The sequence below is a fragment of the Ornithorhynchus anatinus genome, chromosome 2 (assembly GCF_004115215.2).
Source record: "Ornithorhynchus anatinus isolate Pmale09 chromosome 2, mOrnAna1.pri.v4, whole genome shotgun sequence".
Taxonomy (NCBI): domain Eukaryota; kingdom Metazoa; phylum Chordata; class Mammalia; order Monotremata; family Ornithorhynchidae; genus Ornithorhynchus; species Ornithorhynchus anatinus.
This window is the reverse complement of record NC_041729.1, coordinates 26,865,832-26,885,438: the sequence shown is the minus strand read 5'-3', so window position 1 is coordinate 26,885,438 and position 19,607 is coordinate 26,865,832. Positions and strand designations below refer to the sequence as shown.

General features: G+C 58.7%; 2 protein-coding genes and 1 non-coding gene across 6 annotated transcripts; 1 reads left to right on the top strand and 2 right to left on the bottom strand.

Annotated features, from left to right (window-relative positions):
* Positions 1 to 1,788: 1,788 nt before the first annotated feature.
* Positions 1,789 to 1,926, bottom strand: LOC114809904. The gene has a single exon (XR_003757675.1). It is a non-coding gene; the product is annotated as a small nucleolar RNA SNORA7 (small nucleolar RNA).
* Positions 1,927 to 5,748: 3,822 nt separating this feature from the next.
* Positions 5,749 to 11,643, top strand: TLCD3B (TLC domain containing 3B). 2 transcript variants are annotated; one of them, XM_001520333.4, is made up of 5 exons: positions 5,749 to 6,309; positions 7,191 to 7,274; positions 10,234 to 10,468; positions 10,784 to 10,879; positions 11,230 to 11,643. In XM_001520333.4, exons 1-5 carry the CDS (start codon positions 6,185 to 6,187, stop codon positions 11,536 to 11,538), a joined length of 849 nt encoding a protein of 282 aa, XP_001520383.1. In that variant the 5' UTR covers positions 5,749 to 6,184; the 3' UTR covers positions 11,539 to 11,643. The 2 variants fall into 2 exon arrangements, with proteins under 2 accessions (XP_001520383.1, XP_007654586.1); XM_007656396.3 differs by lacking the exon at positions 5,749 to 6,309 and adding an exon at positions 7,031 to 7,087.
* On the bottom strand, positions 10,845 to 19,295 carry C2H16orf92 (chromosome 2 C16orf92 homolog). Of its 3 annotated transcripts, XM_029058776.1 has the most exons (6): positions 19,113 to 19,295; positions 18,765 to 19,019; positions 14,909 to 15,005; positions 13,743 to 13,895; positions 13,332 to 13,422; positions 12,763 to 12,882 (listed from the first exon to the last, which is right to left on the bottom strand). In XM_029058776.1, exons 3-6 carry the CDS (start codon positions 14,973 to 14,975, stop codon positions 12,861 to 12,863), a joined length of 333 nt encoding a protein of 110 aa, XP_028914609.1. In that variant the 5' UTR covers positions 14,976 to 15,005; positions 18,765 to 19,019; positions 19,113 to 19,295; the 3' UTR covers positions 12,763 to 12,860. The 3 variants fall into 3 exon arrangements, with proteins under 3 accessions (XP_039766744.1, XP_028914609.1, XP_028914608.1); XM_039910810.1 differs by lacking the exons at positions 12,763 to 12,882; positions 18,765 to 19,019; positions 19,113 to 19,295 and adding exons at positions 10,845 to 10,897; positions 15,217 to 15,299; XM_029058775.2 differs by lacking the exons at positions 18,765 to 19,019; positions 19,113 to 19,295 and adding an exon at positions 15,217 to 15,299.
* Between the last annotated feature and the right edge of the window lie 312 nt (positions 19,296 to 19,607).

Here is a 19,607-nt window from a genome sequence, read left to right as displayed (position 1 = left end):
AAAGTCACTCCATCAGCTCTCTCTCTCTGATTCAAACCACTCTCTACTCTCACTCAACTCCAGAAGCTCATGCCCTTCATTCCTCCCATGCGAATGTATTCATTACGCCTGGTTCTCGTCTCTTCCACCACCGCCGAATTCTAGCTCACACCCTCCCCGGCCGGGAAGCAGCGTGACCTAGTGGAATGAACGCAGCCTGGGAGTCAGAGGACACATGTTCTAATCCTGGCTCTGCCACGTATCTGCCGTGAGACCTTGGGCAAATCATTTAACTTCTCTGTGCCTCAGTTACCTCCTCTGTAAATGGGGATTAAGACTGTGAGCTCCATGAGAGGCAGGGACTGTGTCCAACCTGAGGAGCTTGTATCCACCCCAATGTTTAGAACTGTGCTTGGCACATAGTAAGCACTTAACAAATACCACAGCTATTATTATTATGATTGGAACTCCCTCCCCCTTCACATCCGATGGACCATTTTCACAATCCTACTGAAGTCACATCTTCCCTAATTCATTTCTAATCACCCTGCTTATGTCCCTCTAACTGTTAATTCAGCACTTCTGCACCACCTCAGCACTTATATATTCCCAACTTCCAGTAGCATTTTTTGAACTGTATTTGCTAAGCACTTACTATGTGCCATACACTGTCCTAAGCCCTGGGGCAGATACAAACCAATCAGGTTGACGCACTCCCTGTCCCACGTGGGATTCACAGATTTAATCCACATTTTACAGATGAGGTAACTGAGTCACAGAGAAGACACTTACTTAAGGTCACACAGCAGACAAATCGAGGAGCCAGGATTGGAACCCAGGGCCCCTTCTGACTCCAGGCCCGCGTTCTATCCATTAGGCCATGCTGCTTTCTCATTTAGGTAGCTCTTAAATGCCCTATTGTTGAGCACTAACTCAATCAATCAGTGGTATTTAATAAGCCTGTGTATATAGCCCCTTTTCCTTCTTTTTCATACCTGAAAACGCTTTGATTGTGAACTCTCTGAGGACAGGTCTGCTAATACCTGTATTGTATGCGCCCCAAAATCTTAGTAGAGTGCTCTGCCAACAGTAGATTCTCAAGAAATACTGCGGAACTACTGAGGCTTCCTATTTGGGATAAACTGATACAGTGAGCAAGGTAAACCTCTTTACTAGAAAAAGATCCTCCTCCTCTCTTCAGAGATTGTAAGAGAAAGTAGAAGTTCTCCTTACTTATTTCATGTGAATAAATGTCAACTGACTTACCTCTTCACTGAGTTATTATGTAGACGAATAGGAGCCTTCTTTAGATTGTTGAATGGAGGATTAGGTCTTTCCACTCATGTGGATTAAGGTAATTATAAAGAGACAGACATGGTTTGTCCTGGGCTAAATGAGGAATAGAACACCATTCCCTTATCATTATGGGAAATGAGCCACTGCTGTTTGGCTTTAACTTATTTATTAGATGCATTATTGCATCTTTCTGCCAAAGATCCCACACTGCTGTATTTGGGCCTCCAAACTCACCCCTGAAAATAATAACAATAATTGCGCTGTCTGTTCAGCGCTTACTCTGTCCCAAGCACTATACCAAGAGCTGGGGTCTTGTCTTACGCGACTCCATGGACAGATCTTTCCCAGAACGCCCCCCCCCCCCCCCCCCGACTGCAATTGTTCTGGTGGTGAATCCATAGAGTTTTCTTGGTAAAAGGACGGAACTGGTTTACCATCGCCTCCTTCCACGCAGTAAACTTGAGTCTCCTCCCTCGACTCTCTCCCATTCCGCTGCAGCCCAGCACAGGTGAGTTTTGTAGCAGATTGTCCTCCGTTTGCTAGCCACTGCCCAAGCTGGGAATGGAACGGGTATGATTCTGCCTGACTCTCCCTCCCGCAGCCGAGACTGGAAGAGTACTGGCAACTCTCCAGTTGCGAGCCTGAAAGGGGAAAGTGCTGGGGTAGATACAAGATAATTGGGGCCCCCATGGGGCTCGCAGTCTAAGTAGGAGGGTTGAAGGGAGAGTCCCAGGAGGGAGACAAATGGAGGTGACCCCTGCTCCCAGGCTGATCCTACTGAGTCACCTATGTACTTGATTGAGTCTGTAGCCCTTTAGCACTTAAGGACTCACCCTTCTCCCAACCTCAAAGGTCTTATAAACAGATCTTTATACTCGCTTGCTTTCTTCTGTAATTTATTTTAGCGTCTGCCTCCCCTGCTAGATTGTAAGATCTCTGAAGGCGGACGTCAGGCCTACCGACTCTATGGTGTCTTCCCGAGCACCTAGTACGGTGCCGTCTGCCCAGTAAATACTCCCGGCTCTGCCACTTGTCTGCTGTGTGACCTTGGCAGAGTCACTTCACTTCTCTGGGCCTCAGTTGCCTCATCTGTAAAATGGGGATCGAGACCGTGAGCCCCACGTGGGACAGGGGCTGGGCCCAACACAATTAACTTGGATCCACTCCAGCGTTTAGTACAGTGCCTGGGAGACTGTAAGGGCTGACCAAATCCAGTGCTTAGAACAGCGCTTGGCGCAGAGTAAAAACGCTTAACAAATGCCATCTTCATCAGAAGCGGCGTGGCTCAGTGGAAAGAGCACGGGTTTAGGAGACAGAGGTCATGGGTTCTAATCCCGGCTCTGTCAGCTGTATGACCTTGGGCAAGTCACTTCACTTCTAGATGCCTCAGTTCCCTCATCTGGAAAATGGGGATGAAGACCGTGAGCCTCATGTGGGACAACCTGATTACCCTGTACCTATCCCAGCGCTTAGAACAGTGCTCGGCACATAATAAGCCCTTAATAAATACCAACATTATTATTATTATTATCATTAAGTCCCACCGATTGATTTAATTGAACAGAAAATTGAAAACGTATCAAATGGTAGAATTAATAATGTTGGTATTTGTTACGCGCTTACTATGTGCAGAGCACTGTTCTAAGCGCCGGGGTAGCCACAAGGGAATCAGGTTGTCCCACGTGGGGTTCCCAGCCTTAATCCCCATTTTACAGATGAGGTCACTGAGGCACAGAGAAGTTAAGTGACTTGTCCAAAGTCACACCGCTGACAAGTGGCAGAGCTGGGATTCAAACCCACGATCTCTGACTCCAAAGCCCGTGCTCTTTCCACCGAAGCCACGCTGCTTCTCTAGAATTGGAATCAGATGGTAGTTACCAGGCAGACTCTCTTTTGGGAGATGAAGGGAATAGGAGCCGTAAGCTTGTCGTGGGCAGGGACCACGTCTACCCATTTTGTTGAATTGTATTCTCGCAAGTGCTCAGTCCAGTGCTCTGCTCCCAGGGAGCGCTCGATCCGTACCATTACACATCCGGGCCTGGTGACGAGCCAGGGCGCGCTGGGCGCGGGGAATCAGCCGTCGCGGGGGGTCTGGCTCCCCACTTTATGAGCTGCTGGACTGAGGAGGAGGAACAGGGCCGGCCACGGCAGGCGGAGGCCCGGGAGCCCGAGCCTGAATCCCATCCTGGTCGGTCCTGGTCTGACCTGGCCTCTCCAGGCATCCATCCGGGCGAACCAGGTGCACGTCCAGGGCTCCCCTCGACACGCTTCCTTCCCTACCACGACTGGATTGGGGAAGGGCCTTGCTCACCGTGACTTACGTTGATCCTGCTGCTCGGCAGCCTTCGGGGCCCTAAAATCCTGTATTAACCAAGAGGGACGGGGGGGGGGGGGAGAACTGGAAAGCCACGTGGCCGCCTCGATCCCGCCTCACCGAATCATTCAGGCCGCAGTCAGCCCTGGAGGTGGGGTCGACCCTGACCCCGGGCGACCCCCTGCTCCAGCCTCGAACACCCTGGGTCCCGCCTCTGCAGGTGGCCATGGGGAGGGGGGGGGAGCTGTAGGAGATCCCGAATCCCACTCCTCACTGGGCGGCAGAGCCAAGGAGGGGTAGGGGATTAGAGGGGAGCCGTGACAGTCCACGCTTAAGGGGTGAGGCCAGGGCAGAGCGGTCAGTATGAGAAGCAGGGAGGGATAATAATGTAATAATAATGTTGGCATTTGTTAAGCGCTTACTATGTGCCAAGCACTGTTCTAAGCGCTGGGGTAGACACAGGGGAATCGGGTTGTCCCACTTGGGGCTCACAGTCCTAATCCCCATTTTACAGATGAGGTAACTGAGGCACAGAGAAGTGAAGTGACTTGCCCACTGTCACACAGCTGACGAGTGGCCGAGCCGGGATTCGAACCCATGACCTCTGACTCCAAAGCCCGTGCTCTTTCCACTGAGCCACGTTGCTTCTCATGGGAGGAGCTGGAGGGATGGAGCTGAGGGATGGAGCTGTACGGTGAGGGGAATCCGAGGGGAGCGGGGACGTGGGATGTCAGATGGGAATTCAGGGGAGCAAGGGATCCCGGGGCAAAACCACGGGCAGCCGGGCATCAGGAAACGCCTCCGGATAATAATAATAATAATGTTGGTATTCGTTAAGCGCTTACTACGTGCAAGCACTGTTCTTAGCGCTGGGGAAGATACGAGGTCTCCCAAGGGCTCAAGGTCTTCATCCCCATTTTACAGATGAGGGCCCGGAGGAGCGAAGATTCTATTTACATCCCCTCGATTCTATTTGCCGTGATTAAGTTGTCTTGTTCGGTCCGTCCGTCTCCCCCGATTAGACGGTAAATCCGTCCGTGGGCAGGGATGGTCTCTATCTGCTCCCGAATCGTCCATTCCAAACGCTTAGTACGGCGCCCTGCACATAGTAAGCGCTCGATAAATACTATCGAATGAAGGAACGAGGCGACTCGCCCACCTAGCGGAGCCGGGATTAGAACCCACGTCCTCCGACTCCCAAGCCGATGCTCTTGCCACGAAGCCACGCCGCGTCTCGGTGAGGAGCCGGTGGGAAGCAAGGAGTCTTCCAGATGGGGGAGGCGGGGGATTGGGAGCAGGGGGGCAGAGCTCTATAAAGTTTTTTGGGGGGGGGAGGAGAGGAGGGGCTAAGAGAAAGAGGGAGCTACCTGGGCTCACCCACTTTTGTGCCTTGGCTCCTCCTCCCTCCCCGCTCTCCCGACTCCTCTTCCTCCCTCCAGAGTCCTCCGTTTGGAGCAAGGGTCATCCTCAACCCCACGTCCCACAACGGAGTCACCCGGGGACAGGCTTCGGGGGGAGGAAAGGGAGGCGGGGACGCAGCCGGGATTCGAACAGGGAGGTGAGGGGGGGAGATGGAATGCCTTCCCGGCCCGTTGTAGGGGCAGAGGGTGCCTTCTCCCGGGAGAGGGGGGCTTCCCACTCCCCCCGCCCCCCCCACCTTGACCACATCTGGGTCCCCAGCAGCACCTTCTGCCGCAGCCACTGTCCCTTTAAGGGCCTCCCCCTCCCCCCTTCCCGCCCCCCCCCACCCCCCCATCCCTCTGTCGCAGCCGCTCAGAGCCGCATGGGGAGACGCTGCTGCGGGTCCGGTTTCTTGGTGTCTGGTCGGTGCCTTCATTCCCGCCCCCCTCCCCCCGACCCGACCCCTTAGCTTCCCCCTTCCTTCTCCCCTCCCCGCTCCCCACAAAGGGGGCAGGGGGCCCGGAGGAGGAGGAGGAGGAGGAGGAGGAGGATGCGATAATGCCATGTGCAGCTTCAGACCTCATCGGGGAGACGGCGGGGGCTGCCGCCGTGTGAGGAGGAGGAGGTGGAAATGGGAGAGCGGTGCTGACCACTGACCAGTACCCTGCCCCCTCCCCCCCCCAGCCTCCTCTCTACCCCCCTCCCTCCCCTCCCCGTCCTGGGGTTGGCCTGGCGCGCACCCCCCCCCCCCAGTCCCGTCTCTCTGCGTAAACTCCCCCACCCACCTCTGTCCCTCCCCCATCTGCATCTTCACCCTTCCCCTGTCCCTTCTGTTTCCCTCTCTTTCCGTCCTCTCATTGTCCAGCTCCATCCCTCGCTCCCTCCCTGTCTCCATCCCTTCTGTCCCCCGCAACTTCCCACCCGGTCCTGCCTCCTCCTCCTCCGTCCCCCACCTCCATTTCACCCCCCTCTCTCCGCCGTCCCCGGCGTCCGCTCCGTTCCACCTTCTCTCCCTCCCTCTCCCCTTTGTGTGGCTCCGGTCTTCCCCTCTCCCCGCGTCCCCCCACCCTCCCTTCGGCTCTTCTCCCTTCCCTGACCCACTCCCCTCTCTCTGCGTCTCCTCCCCGGGAGCCCTGCCCGACCCCCTCAGCGTCCTCCCCTCCCTGCATCCCCCTTCCCCCTTCCCGAGTCACGATGCTGTCCCCTCTCGTGGCTGGAGGCGTTGTGTTTCCCGGACTCTTCCTCCTCTCCAAGAACACGCTCCGGCGACTGCCCCAGCTGCGCTGGGAAGAGGCCGATGCGGTCATTGTCTCAGCCAGGTAAACGGGCATCTCCCCCAGATGGTCCTCTCCTCCTCCTCCCCTGCTCCTGGGCCTCCCGGAGATGGGAGGGTGTTGAGGGCGAGGGGGAGTGGCAAGGTCATTTCTCTCCTTCCTTCCCCTGGGTCCTCTCCCCTCTAGGGGCTGTGCCTCGCTCCTTCCTCCCCATCTCCTCCCCGCGGTTTACCCTGATTGTCCCAGGCGACTTCACCCAGTCCCGGCCATCTGTCTCCCCAGAATCGCCCCCCACCCCCGACTCCGTGGCGGGTTAAGGGGAGAAGGGACAGACACGGGGGGCGGGGGGGGGGGGGACGAGGCAGGCGGGGAGGGAAGAGAGCGCGGAGCCCTGCCCCAGCAGGAGGAGCGAGGGGCCGAGTCTCGGGGGAGGTCGAGGAGGGGAGCCGATGGAGGGGCCGGGAGACCGGGGGGAGGCTGAGTTTTGAAAGGCCGAGAGATGGCTCCTTCCCTCCCTCCGGGTGGCTCAGTCCCGTCCAAGAGAGGCCTTGTCATCAGCGGCACATTCCCGGCATTGTCTCACCTCCAAGGGACGACCCCCGCGTCCTCTCTGGGCGGAAGGGGATCCGTTCCTCCCCGGCCCGAAGGAAGAGGGTGGTGCGGAGGACTGGGGCCGGCCTGGGAAAAGAGGGGCCCGCCCGGACCGGGCCTGAAGGCCTGACTCGAAGAGGGCCGGGAGCGGGAGAGAGATACTCCCAACCGACAGGCCAGGTAGGCCCGACGGGAGATGGAGCCCAGAGCAGTCGGAGCGGCCCCGGAGGAGGTCAGAACCGAACGCCGGCCCAGGGGAGGCCACCGGGAGCAGGAGGGAGGGAGGCTCCCGCCCCGGCCGCCCACCCCTGACCCTCTCCCCTCCGTCTCTCTAGGTTGGTGTCTTCGGTTCAGGCCATCATGGCCTCCACGGCCGGCTACATCGTCTCCTCATCCTGCAAACACATCATCGATGACCAGTAAGTACGGGCGGTTCACCTTGCCTTCACCCTAGAGAGGGCTCTCCCCGCCCCGCCACCTCGCCGGGATCCCCTCTCCCTCCCGCGTCGTCCGTGTACTCGGACCTGTGACCTCCGGGCATCGGCTATCCGCCCCGCCCTCGACCCCACGGTTCTTCCGTACCCGTCTTTAAATTCCGTAGTATAAAGTGTCCGGTTCCATTAACGGCCGTCTCCCCCTCCGGACCGGAGAGGGAGAGCTCGTCGAGGGCGGGGAACGCGCCCGCCGATGCGTTGCCCCGTACTCTCCCAGGCGCCGAGGGTAGTGTTCTGCCCACGGGGAGCGCTCGGTGGATAGGACCGATCGATTCGATCGGCCAAAGGATGAATTCCGCTTCCCGGTTTCGAAGACGCGGGCCGGAGCCTCCGTGGCCCCTGCCCCGCCCTCGGGTCGGCGTAGGAAGCGAATTGCCGCGGCCGCAATTCGACACCGGGGGATAAATTTAGCTTCCTCCGGTCCTTAAAGGTCAAACGTGGGGGGCGGGGATGGGCCGGGCTGCCTTGAAGGAGCTTCCAGTCTGCCCACCCCAATCCTGACCCGAGTGCCCCGAACCCCGGCTTCCGGCACCCCTCGTTCTCCGGGCCTCCCTTCCCTTCCCGGGGCCCGATCCTCCGGCCCCTCCGGCCGGCCCCGGTTTTTGGCCGGCCCGGGCGGATCTCACTCCCCTGCCGTCGTCCGGCTCCGGCGACCCGCCGGTTGTGGGGAGAGTGTGAGGAGCCGGGCCGGGGTGGGGGGGAAGGGGGGAGGCCTCCGTTTGGCAGGGCCAGCCGCTGCAGTGCGTGGCTCTTGCCAAAAACTGTGGGGCGAGGGGAGGGAGGGGAGGGGAGGGGAGGGAGGGGAGGGGAGGGGAGGGGAGGGGAGGGGAGGGGAGGGGAGGGGAGAGGGGGGGAGACGGAGGGGGGGGGGGGCGGAGGCCCTCTGTCCAGGGTCCTGACGGGGCCCGGCTCCGGCCATCCCGCCCGCCGGAGAAAAGCTAGCCGCTAAGCGCTTACTGTGTGCGAAGCGCCCTTCTGAACGCCGGAGGGGATGCAAGGTGACCGGGCTGTCCCGGGTGGAAGGAGCCCGGGCTTGGGAGACGGCGGTCGCGGGTTCGAATCCCGGCTCCGCCCCTCAGCTGTGGGACCGTGGGCGAGTCACTTCCCTTCTCCGGGCCTCGGTGACCTCATCCGGAACACGGGGATTCGAACCGGGAGCCCCACGTGGGACGACCTGACGGCCCCGTATCTCCCCCGGCGCTTAGAACGGCGCTCTGCACATAGTGAGCGCTTAACGGATACCGACGTTAATCCCCGTTTGCCGGACGAGGGAACCGAGGCACGGAGAAGTGAAGTGACCTGCCCCAAGTCGGGTACCCTGCCCTCCCTTTGGGGACACCGGCCCGTCTCGCCCGCCCGAAGCCCGCCTGGGGCGGATAGAGGAGCAGCGTGGCTCAGTGGAAAGAGCCCGGGCTTTGGAGTCAGAGGTCACGAGTTCGAATCCCAGCTCTGCCACTCGTCAGCTGGGTGACTGTGGGCGAGTCACCTAACTTCTCTGGGCCTCAGTTCCCTCATCTGTAAAATGGGGATTAAGAGTGTGAGCCCCACGTGGGACATCCTGATTCCGCTGTGTCTACCCCAGCGCTTAGAACAGTGCTCGGCACATAGTAAGCGCTTAACAAATACCAACATTATTATTATTACGTCCGACCCCATCCTGACCCCTCTCCTCAACTCCTTCCCTTTCCCACCCCGTAACCCCACCTTGGCTTCCCTTTCCCTAAACTTCTCCTACCGCCTTGGCTTCCCTGCCCCTAACCTCTCCTGCCTCCTCGTCTCCATCCCGGCTGAGCCAGGATTACCTGTGCCCTTCTCACCGCGCCTCCTTCTCTTTGGCGGCCCGGCCCCCCCCCCCCCCCCCCCCGCGGCTTCCCTCCCCTTCCCGCTTAATCCCTCGGCCCGGGGGCGGGATCCAGGCTAATCCAGGAGCGGCAGCTGTTCAGGACACTGGATGCCCAACTGATGGGAGATGGGGGGGGGGGGAGGGCGGGGGCTTTAACCTTCTGCAGGAGGTTGCCCTTCCCATTCTCCACTCGGCTTTCTGTTCACCGAGGCCCTTCCCCTTAAACGCTTCTCTTCTTCGAACCCGAGTTGACCCGCCTCTTTTCCCCGGGTCCCGCCGCTTCTCTTCCCGAGCCGAGTCTACCTCCCTCTACCCCGACACGCTTGGCGGACCGGCCTCGGTCTCCCCGCTCCAGAAATTTCCCCTGCTCTTCCTCCCAGGTTCCACTCCAGGACTCCCTCCGTTTGCATTCCCTCACCCCTGGGCTGATGGACTTCCTCTTGCCTCTCTCCTCTGAGCGGTCCTCTTCTCCTTTGCCGTCCCGGTCTCTGCCCGTCTCCTTGGCTCGCCTCCCCCCCTCAGACCGGCTCTTACCTCTTCTCCCCCAGACCGTTCTTCCAGCCAGCCTCGTCTCTCGATAATAACGATGGCATTCGTTAAGCCCTTCCAATGAGTCGAGCGCTGTTCTAAGCGCTGGGAGTTAAACGGCCGCACATGGGGCTCGCAGTCTAAACAGGAGAAAGAGCGGGTTTCGAATCCCCGTTTCGCAGTTGACGAAACGGAGGCCCAGAGAAGTTAGGCGACTTGCCCAGAGGTCTCACAGCAGGCGAGTGGTAGAGCTGGGATCGGGACCCTAGTCCTGACTTCCAGGCCCGTGCTCTTTCCATGAGGCCACCCGCTTCCCACGCTCTCTTCTCTTTGGGACATCTCCCTAGATTTTGTCTCGCCTCTCCTAGCTTCTCTTCTCTTGGCCCGTTCGTCTCTTCTTTTCTCTTTCTCCCACAGCCCGTCTTTTGGTCAGAGACCCTGAATCTCTGTCCCCATTTCGGTCTGTTTCTCCATCACCCTGTCTCCATATCTCTCTCTCTTCCCGTTCTGCAGACACTGGCTGACCTCCGCCTACACACAGTTCGCGGTGCCCTATTTCATCTACGACATCTACGCCATGTTCCTCTGCCACTGGCACAAACATCAGGTCAAAGGGCACGGCAGGGATGATGGGGGAACCCGCCCCCCGGGAAGTACGTGGGCTGTGGCCCTCGGCTACCTGCACAAGGAATTCCTCATGGTGTTGCACCACGCGGTTATGGTGCTGGTCTGCTTCCCTCTGTCTGTGGTGAGTGCCCCGGGGAAACTGAGGGAGGGAGGGAGGGACCGACCCACGTTACTAGGACGCCACTTTGCTCCCTGCCGGGCTGGAGAGCCCGGCCCGGGGTGGGGCCGTCGGCGGGAGTGGGCGGCAACAAATAATTATGGAATGGCTACCGTGTGGATGTCTCTGGGCCGCGAGCTTCCTTTCCAGTGGTCGACGGGGAACCTAAATGTTGGTCACCGAGAAGTGGGGAGGGAGGAAGGGAAAAAACAGTAGTCTCAGGGGCCTGTCACCCTCTCACCCCCTCCCACCTCCACTCTTTTACTTCTTTCCTCCAAGGTGTGGCGGCAGGGTAAAGGCGACTTCTTCTTGGGCTGTATGCTGATGGCTGAAGTCAGCACACCCTTCGTCTGCCTGGGCAAGATCCTCATCCAGGTGAGGGGCATTTACCCTCTGGTCAGGGAGGGGAGGAGGGATTAAAAAGGAGAGATGTGAGACAAAGCATGCAGATGAAGAGAAGTGGGTTGGCAGAAGTTGGGGAGAAGGAAACGTTGGGGCTGGAGGCTCTCCCAGGGGTTGGATGGGGGACCTCCAGAAGCTCCGAGGAGACTTGGAACTTGAGAAGCACGGTGGGAGAGTAGGATGCTGTCCAGCTTCGGGGGACGGGGCCGGTTTCTCCCGGGTTGATCCTGGGCCTTCTCTCCGGGGGCTGGGCCTCGAAACTGTCTTCTGCTCTCCCGTCCTCTGACCTCCTATTCTATGTGTCTCTCTCTCTCTCTGGCCAGTACAAGCAGCAGCACACGCTGCTGCACAAGGTGAACGGGACACTGATGCTGCTGAGCTTCCTCTGCTGCCGCGTGCTGCTCTTCCCTTACTTGTACTGGGCCTACGGGCAGCACGCAGGACTGCCGCTGCTGGCCGTGCCCCTGGCCATCCCCGCCCACGTCAACCTGGGTGCCGCCCTGCTCCTGGCCCCGCAGCTCTACTGGTTCTTCCTCATCTGCCGTGGGGCCTGCCGCCTCTTCAGGCCCCGTGGGGCCGCGCCTCCGTCCCCTCGGCCTCCGCCGGGACTGCACAACGGGCCCCGGGACTGAGGGGCGGGACGGGGGAGCGGGGGGCCTGACCCCGGGACTGACGGGCGGGGATGGGCACCTCTCTCCCGATCGGCCGAAGGGTGGACGAAGGAGGAGGAGGACGGCGGGGGCAGGGAGGGCAGGGCGGAAGCGGGGATCGGCAGATGGAGGCTCTCTTCCCTACCGAGCCTGGGCCTGAGAGGATGAGGTCGGAGGTTCGGGGTGGGGCGACTCTCCTCGCGGGCACTGGGAGAAACAGAGGAGAGGAAAGCGGGGAGGCCGACCACTCCCTTCCTCCCATCCACAATTCGCCGGGACCCCGTGGGCGAGGCCTTCGGGAAGGTGATGCCCTACTCTCAAGCATTCTTTGAGTAGGAGAGATTCAGGGAGAGAGAGAGAGGGAGACAGAGGCTCTAGATGATCAGGGAAGAATAAATTGGGGAGGTCCCTCTCCCCTCAGCCAAGGAGACCCTCGCTTCCCCTCTCCCTGGGTGAAAAGCGGGTAGGCGGCCCCAAGCCGGCCTCTGCCCTGGGGAGGGTGGCCCCGATCGATGGGTGAGTCCCTCGAGTGCAGAGGGTGGACTGCCCCCTGAATCGACCACCCAAGGGAAGTGGTCCTGCCTCTCCCCTTCCCTACCCCAGGGATTTTCTTTATTCCCCAAGTTTTTATTAATTTATTGGGGGATGGGGACATGTGGTCCCCCTCTGCCCTCTCCGCCCCAAGCCCTTCTAGTGCTGACCACGGCCTCTGGGGAGGACAGCCTCCTCCCTACCTCTGCAGGCTGCAAAGCTTGACCTCGGACCTCCCCCCGCCCCCCCCCGCCCCTGGTGCTACAAACCTTCGGAGCCTCCCCCTCCCCTCCTCCCACCCCAGGGGCAGGGGCAAGGGGAACCCTGGTGCGAGGGCCGGGCCGCGCTCCTCCTCCTCCTCCTCCCCGGCTCCACCGCTAATAAAGACGAGATCAGCGTGAATGCCACCGGGACCTCGGCGCCATTATTCGGGGGGTGTCCTGCCACCTCAGCTTTAGTAGGCTTCGGTGCTGTTATCCGGGGGTGGCCTTCAGGGGTGCTGCACCCCTGCACCCGGGGGTGACTGCCCTACCTAGTTCTAGTATGCCTCAGTGCCATTTCTGGGGGGTGACCCACACACCTCAGGACTAGGAGGGGCCTGGGAATTGGGGGAACTGAACTTTCAAAATCTGAGATGGGAAGGATCAGGGAACAGTGTTCTCTGACACTAACAAGTGATAAGGAAAAGGGACTCTTTTATTCAGGACTGATTCGAGCAGATTGCGTATCCCAAACCAGATAGGTCTACATCAAGGCATGGGCTGTCCAGCTCCTCAGGGCCCCTTCTTGCAGTACCTGTGGACATCACAGAGACTTTAGAAGATAAGGCGTGACACTTCCCCTTCCCCCAGTGGCATAGTCGAGAAGCAGCATGGCGTAGCGGATAGAGCACGGGCCTGGGACTCTAATCCCGGCTCTGCCGCTCGTCTGCTGTGTGACCTCGGATAAATCATTTTACCTCTCTGGGCCTCAGATAACTCATCTATAAAGTGGGGATCGAGACTGTGAGTCCCACCTGGGCAGGGACTCTGTCCAACCCGATTTACCTATATCCACCCCGGTGCTTAGGGCAGTGTCCGGCACAGAGTGAGTACTTAACGAATACCACAATTATTATGTTCCCCACCGGGAACCTGACTGTGGGGAAGGTGAGGGGAGCCCCGGAGGCGGCCCTGGGAGGGAGCAACTTTTGAAAGGCTAAGGGAACCACGGGAGGAGGGAAGGAGCGTGGTGCTGAGCCTTACATGTGGTAGCACAACTGGAAGATGATGAGGAGGAGGAGGAGGATAAATGACCCAAAGAGGACCTGGCCCAGGAACTTGGAACTGTAGGTTTCTGGAGGAAGACGGAGAAGTCAGCAACCCCCCTGCCCTTCCCTCAGCACCTCTGGTCCCACATACAAATAAGATCTGGCCCCAAACTTGGAAATGGAGCTTTCGGGTAGCAGGGAGAGGGACGGAGAAGTCAGGAACCCCGCTTCCCTGCTTGCATCCCCCGCACAGTCCCTCACAGTAAAAGGGAGCAGAGCCAGGAACAGGGGCGTGTACAAATGGAGTGAGGTCGGAGTCGAGGGCTGGTAAGGGGAGGAGGGGTCTCTTTGGCTAAAGTGGGTAGAATTGTTCTCTGGCATCCGAAACGGAGCGCCAGTCTCTCACTTGACGAAAAGAAGACGGGTTTCTCTCCAATGAGGTGATAGACCACTAGGATCTTAGCCTGATCCGTGTCTGCATAATCAAACCAGTTGGGCTCTCCAAGAAACATGATCTCTTGGTCAAGCGCCGGCTCTATGGAGCGTTGAGGGTCATGACCTGGGAACACAGAAGAGAGTTTCTGTACCTCCCCACCCCAAGGGTCCGCTGACCCAACGGACAGGCGTGTGGACGGCCACTCTCGGGGACCGCACTTCCATCCAGCAAATGACTCCGAGGTCTGAACAGGGGGTCTGTTAATTGATACGGAGCCGGCCAAGTTTCAGGATTGTCTTAAGCTTCCAATATGGGGTCCCTGAAGCCGAGGGCCCCGTCCAGCTGTCAGGGGACCCCAGGGGTGATCACCAAAGGGTTCTATCGGGACCGTGGAGTCATGGGAAGACACATTGGTACCCAGACACTCCTGGGCTATGTTATTCACTTCCAGTGCCTAGGGCGGTCTTCCTCACCTCTCCGGGATGTAACCCGACAAAGACCCTACAGTGCACTTCCTAGGATCAGCTCACCTAGGCACAGTGGGGTGGGGGGTGGGGAGAAAGGAGGAAGAGGACAAAGAGAAGAAAAAGAAGAAGAGGAGGAGGAGAAGGATGAAGAGGAGGAGGAAAAGGAAGAAGAGGAGGAGGAAAAGAAAGAAGAGGAGGAGGAAGGTGGGCGGGGGTGCTCCTGGGTCTGCTACGTCACAATGGACAAATCTACTTCACTCCCTTCTGAGGTTTCCACTCTGGCCTGAGGTTTACCTTCCCCGGCACAGAGGACCCCCTTATTTGGGGAGATAGTTCTCTGAGTATGTCAAGCCTGTCCCACTTTCTCCGGTGAATACTTTGGAGGGCCTGAGATTTTCACCTACAAGGCAGAAGACTAGCTAAGGAAACCGTTTCCCCCTGTGGAAGGCAAATCAAGTAGACTCTTGGTCTAGGCCAGGGAGGTGTGGTAAGACACGAGGGCCAGTGCCCACCTGAGAGAGGGGGTCTCCTCAGTTCCCTTTAGAGGACAACCCTAATGCTTCCGCTTCAGAGAGAATTTGTTGCTAGGCTGTCTTGGAGGGCTAAGACGTTAAGGTTGGACACTCCTCTTCCATCCGGGGGAATGGGAGAAGGGAAGGGCGTTGTTACCTGGAAAGGGGGTCCCCCGCCCGGCGGGGACAGTGATCGGGGGGGCTGAGGCTCTCGGGCGGCTCATCCTCAAGTGGGGGCAGATCCGTAACTGGAGCTGAGGGGGAGCGGGGGGGTTGGAAAGGAAAGAGAAGGTCCCAAGTTGGCACGGTGCCCCTCCCCGAAACAAGCCCGGGGAGGGGCCTAGTCCCTTCCACCCCGAGCCTTGGGCCGATGGACTGAGCCTTTCTCCCGCCCTAAACCCCCTCCAGGACACTTCTTTCCCTTACTGCCCACGAGGCCCGTCCCCCTTTCCCCATATCTCCAACCTGCGGCAGCAAACCCTAACCCTGGCAGCCACAGCCACAGCCACGGCTGCATCTCCCCTCTCTGTGGTATCCCGGAACCAAGAGGCCGCTTTATGAGATCACGAGCTGCCCCAGGAATGTCCCATTTCCATCCTGGGGATGGGGGTGGGTAGGCGAGAGAGGGCACGTCTACCCTGCCGGGAAGGGAACCCTAGACTTGACGGGGCTTTGGGAAGTCACCCGATTGACTGGCCTATTCAGGCCACGGCAATCTACCTTTCCCTTAGAGGCTTGCGGGGAGAGAGAATCCCCGCGGACTGTGAACAGTGGCCTGTGACCTTTGACACCTTGGGCGATGACGCTATCTGAGCTAGGGCCCGTGGGAAACCGTATCCTGTACGGGTCCCTCCTCCTCACCTCAGCCGCCCTGACATGCCCTCCCTCCTCCTCTCCCACCCGGGGACACTGAGGCCTTCCAGGCTCTGCTTCTCCCCATTCTTGCCCCCGAGGGGGATGGCAAGGGGGTCCAACGTCTCTGGTTAGGGTTGAGAAGGAAAAACAGGCCTTCCCACTAGATGGCGAGAGTGTCCCAGCTCCCCTTCACCGGGGGGCCAGCGGGGCCAGTAGCCACCGGGGCTGGGCTCCGCCCGGTCCCCCCCTTTTCCCTCCAAGGCGACAGCGGACCCAGAGTGGGGAGAAAGAGCCCCCGTGTTCTCAGAGAGGAAGGATGACTGGGCTCGCTGCTCCCGGCCACCCACTACGCAAATCGGCCATCAGAATTCACTGCACTGTCCTAGATGCTGCCCTACCCTCCTGGAAAGGGCAGTCAACCCAAGAGCCTCAACCCGAAAATCCTACCGACACGTGGAAAAAACAAACCCCCAGCGACAGGTGGACTCGGAGCAGGACAAGCCCGACAGTCTCCCGAGACCAAAGGCCACATGCGCTTCTCCCCAACGCTGCCCGCGGGGAAGGCCGCGGCGGGAGCGGGCGGGGATGAGAAGCGGCTGCTGCGTGGTCGCGGAGGGACCGAGGAAACCGCTCCTTCCGTCCAGCGGCCATTAACGCCCTGCCCGCCGTAGCCGTTCGGAGATGATTGCTTAAGTACTCCGAGCCGGGGAGTCGGGAAGAAGCTAAGACAACCTGGAGCCAACAGGGGCCCGTCTGGGTGGAGGAGAAAATCCTTAAATGAGGATTTAAAGGAAAGGAGGGCCTCGGTTTGGCCGTGATTTGGCGGGGAAGATGACAAAGGTGACGGTACGGCAGTGGGAGGGGATGAAGCAAGAGGAGCAGATGGCCAGAAGCTTCCCGGGGCCAAAGATGAGAGGCTGGGTCAGACGGCTGGAGAAGAGGGCAGGGCACGCGGGGTGGCCGCTGGCAGAGGCCATTCAAACCACCATCAGGCGCCCTCAGGCGATTTTTGAGTGAGGAGCGATGGCTTCCGAGAAGGGACGCTGGAAATAACGATCGGAAGGATGTTTGAGGAGGGTGGCTTTCTGCTGCAGATCCAGGAGACCTGAGCAGGGACATGTTGGAGGCACGGAAGTCGTTGTAATCCAGGATACAGGTGTCAGCGTAGGGAAGCCCGTTCATTCAATAGCATGTATTGAGCGCTTACTATGTGCAGAGCACTGAACTAAGTGCTCGGAATGTACAATTCAGCAACGGATAGAGACAGTCCCTGCCCAATAACCGGCTCACAGCCTCGGGCGGGGAACATATCTGCTATTTCCGTTGTACTGCACTCTCCCAAGCATTTAATATAGTGGTCTGCACCAAGTAAAGAGCTCGATAAATACCACCGATTGAGACAGGAAGGGTTAAGAATGACTAGGTCTTGTAGGAGGACGGGGTGTAGGGAGCAGAGAGGAGAGAGAGGGGCTGTGGGAGGTGAGCTGGATAAAGCCCTCCTTTCCCCGGCCTCACCAGGAAATCAGCTCTTTTGGGGGGATTTGTAGGGTAGGTACGGAGGCTTCCCCATCTCCGGACGGCACCTGGAGAGTTGCCAGTACTCTGCCAGTCTCGGCTACAGGAGGGACAGTCAAGCAGAGGCGTACGTACCCATTCCATTCCTAGCTTGGGCAGTGGCTATGAGCGGAAGGCCATCTGCTACAAGTCAACAACCACCAGCCCTGGGCACAGCGGCCCGGGGGGGGGGAGTCGAGGGCGGAGACTCAAGTCTACCACACGGGAGACGGCGATGGTAAACCGCTTCCGCATTTTTACCAAGAAAACTCCTTGGATCCACTACCAGAATGACTGCAGAGGGAGGTGGGGCGTTCTGGGAGAGACGTGTCCACGGAGTCCCTATGGGTAAGAGACGACTCGACGGCATAACACAAGACTGGCTTTGGAGCCAGAGTCCTTGGAGGCTCGCCCTAGGAGTCCATCATCATGAAACACCGATTCACCACTCAAGGAGGAGGGGCGCGGGGCAGGGCACGGGGAAAACCCAAGGTAGACCGATCCTACCTCTGACCGATTCTACCTCTGGCGGCTCTCGGTCTAAAACGAGCATCAGTCCGCAAACAGATGATGCCGTGGGGCAGCAGCAACACAGGCTGCTCCTGTCACTACTCTGGGAAACGTGATCGAGTTGCAGCAGTGGTGAGATGATAACAGTTAGCCCCACGGCACTCACGTTCATATCCGTCATTTATTTATATTAATGTCTGCCTCCCCCTCTAAACTGTAAGCTCATTCTTTCTTTCAACCATATTTACCGGGCCAGACTGCCGGCTCACGGTTGCCCGCTCCCGCAGGTGGGGGACCTCCAGTCGCCCCCAGTACCTGGCGGGGACTCCCCCAGGCCCCATGGGCTTGGCAAAATGGTGGACTCTTGCAGAAGGGCACAAGGTTGTTCAGGCGGTGGAGGGCCCCCAATTTGACAGGGCGCCACCCCCACCTGGCTGCTACAGGACACCAGACCCCGGAGGGGGAGGGGAAACCCCCAGTCCACACCTGCTACTTTAAGTCAGAAACAGAGGCAGCGGGCCAAGGAGCTGCGGTTTCTGGGTACCCTAAAATGCACCGGCCTAGTGGCTAGAGCCCGGGCCTGGGAGTCAGAAGGACCTGGGTTTTTATCCCGACTCCACCGCTTGTCTGTTGTGTAACCTCGGGCAAGTCACTTCACTGCTCAGGGCCTCAGTGACCTCATCTGTCGAATGGGGATTAAGACTGGGAGCCCCATGTGGGACAGGGACTGTGTCCAACCCGATTCGCTTGGATCGATCCCAGCGCTCAGTAGAGTGCCTGGCTCACAGTAGGTGCTGAACAAATACCACCGCCGTCCATCCGCAGTCGCAACCAAGCCTCGCGAGGTCTCCCAGAGGGCCGAGCCTGGTGCGTTTGCCTGCGGGGTAACGGAGCGGGCCCAGGCGTGGGGACAGACCCATCTCCTTTCGGGCCCCAGGGCTGTCCTAGGGAGCTTTGGGCCAGACCTGAGCCTGACTGGGAGAGAGGTCCTATGGTCCCAGCTGTGGGAGGGAGTTGACCGAATTCTTCACACCTCCTTGGCCCCCATGTGTTTCCCCCTCAAGACTCTCATAAGAAAGCTATGTGTCTCTAACCTCCCGGCTGTTTGTCTGCTCCCCGCTGCTGTTGTGCCTAAATGCCACTGAGCACGGCGTCTGGCTGACAGTTGCTCCGCCGCTCTGAGGGTTGCACTCTTCCGACTCGAAAAGCTTTCAACCATCAGCCCAGGTCCTGGAGACAGACTTCAAGAACTAGCGTCAGCAGATGGTCAAACCACAGAGGTCCAAGACACGGAAACGGCCGTCGACTCCTCTGCCAAATCAGCCGGGCGTTATGGACTGGCATTAAGCCTGAGGAAACCCAATAAAATGTACCCATTTACTCCAAAGGAACCATGACAACCAACCAAAAAATAAACCTAAATGCTGTCGCAATTCTCTTACCGGGGCAGCTCTCCGATCGACAAGAAAACCGAATCACGGAGGCCGGCACGTCTTGTCGGAAAGAGTCCGGCGGCCGTGTTGCATTAGGCTCCAAGCTAAATTTTGTTGTAATGCTTTCTTCTTTTATGGTATTTGTTAAATGTTTACTATGTGCCAGGCACTATACTAAGTGCTGTACTATACTGATACAAGCTAATCAGTTTGGACCCTGTTCTTGTCCCACACAGGGCTCACAGTCTTAATCCCCATTTTTACAGGAGGGAACTGAGGCACAGAAATTAAGGGATTTGCCCAAGGTCCCACTGCAGACAAGTAGCAGAGCTGGAATTAGCACTCAGGTCCTTCTGACTCCTAGGCCCGCGCTCTATCCAGCAGGCCACGCTGCTGCTTCTCCCACGTGCTGCCCGGCTTTCTTTATGTCACTATGCCATGACCCGCTCAGGTCCAACAGGACCACTTGCAAGCCATCAAATGGCAGCGAGGATCGCTAACAGA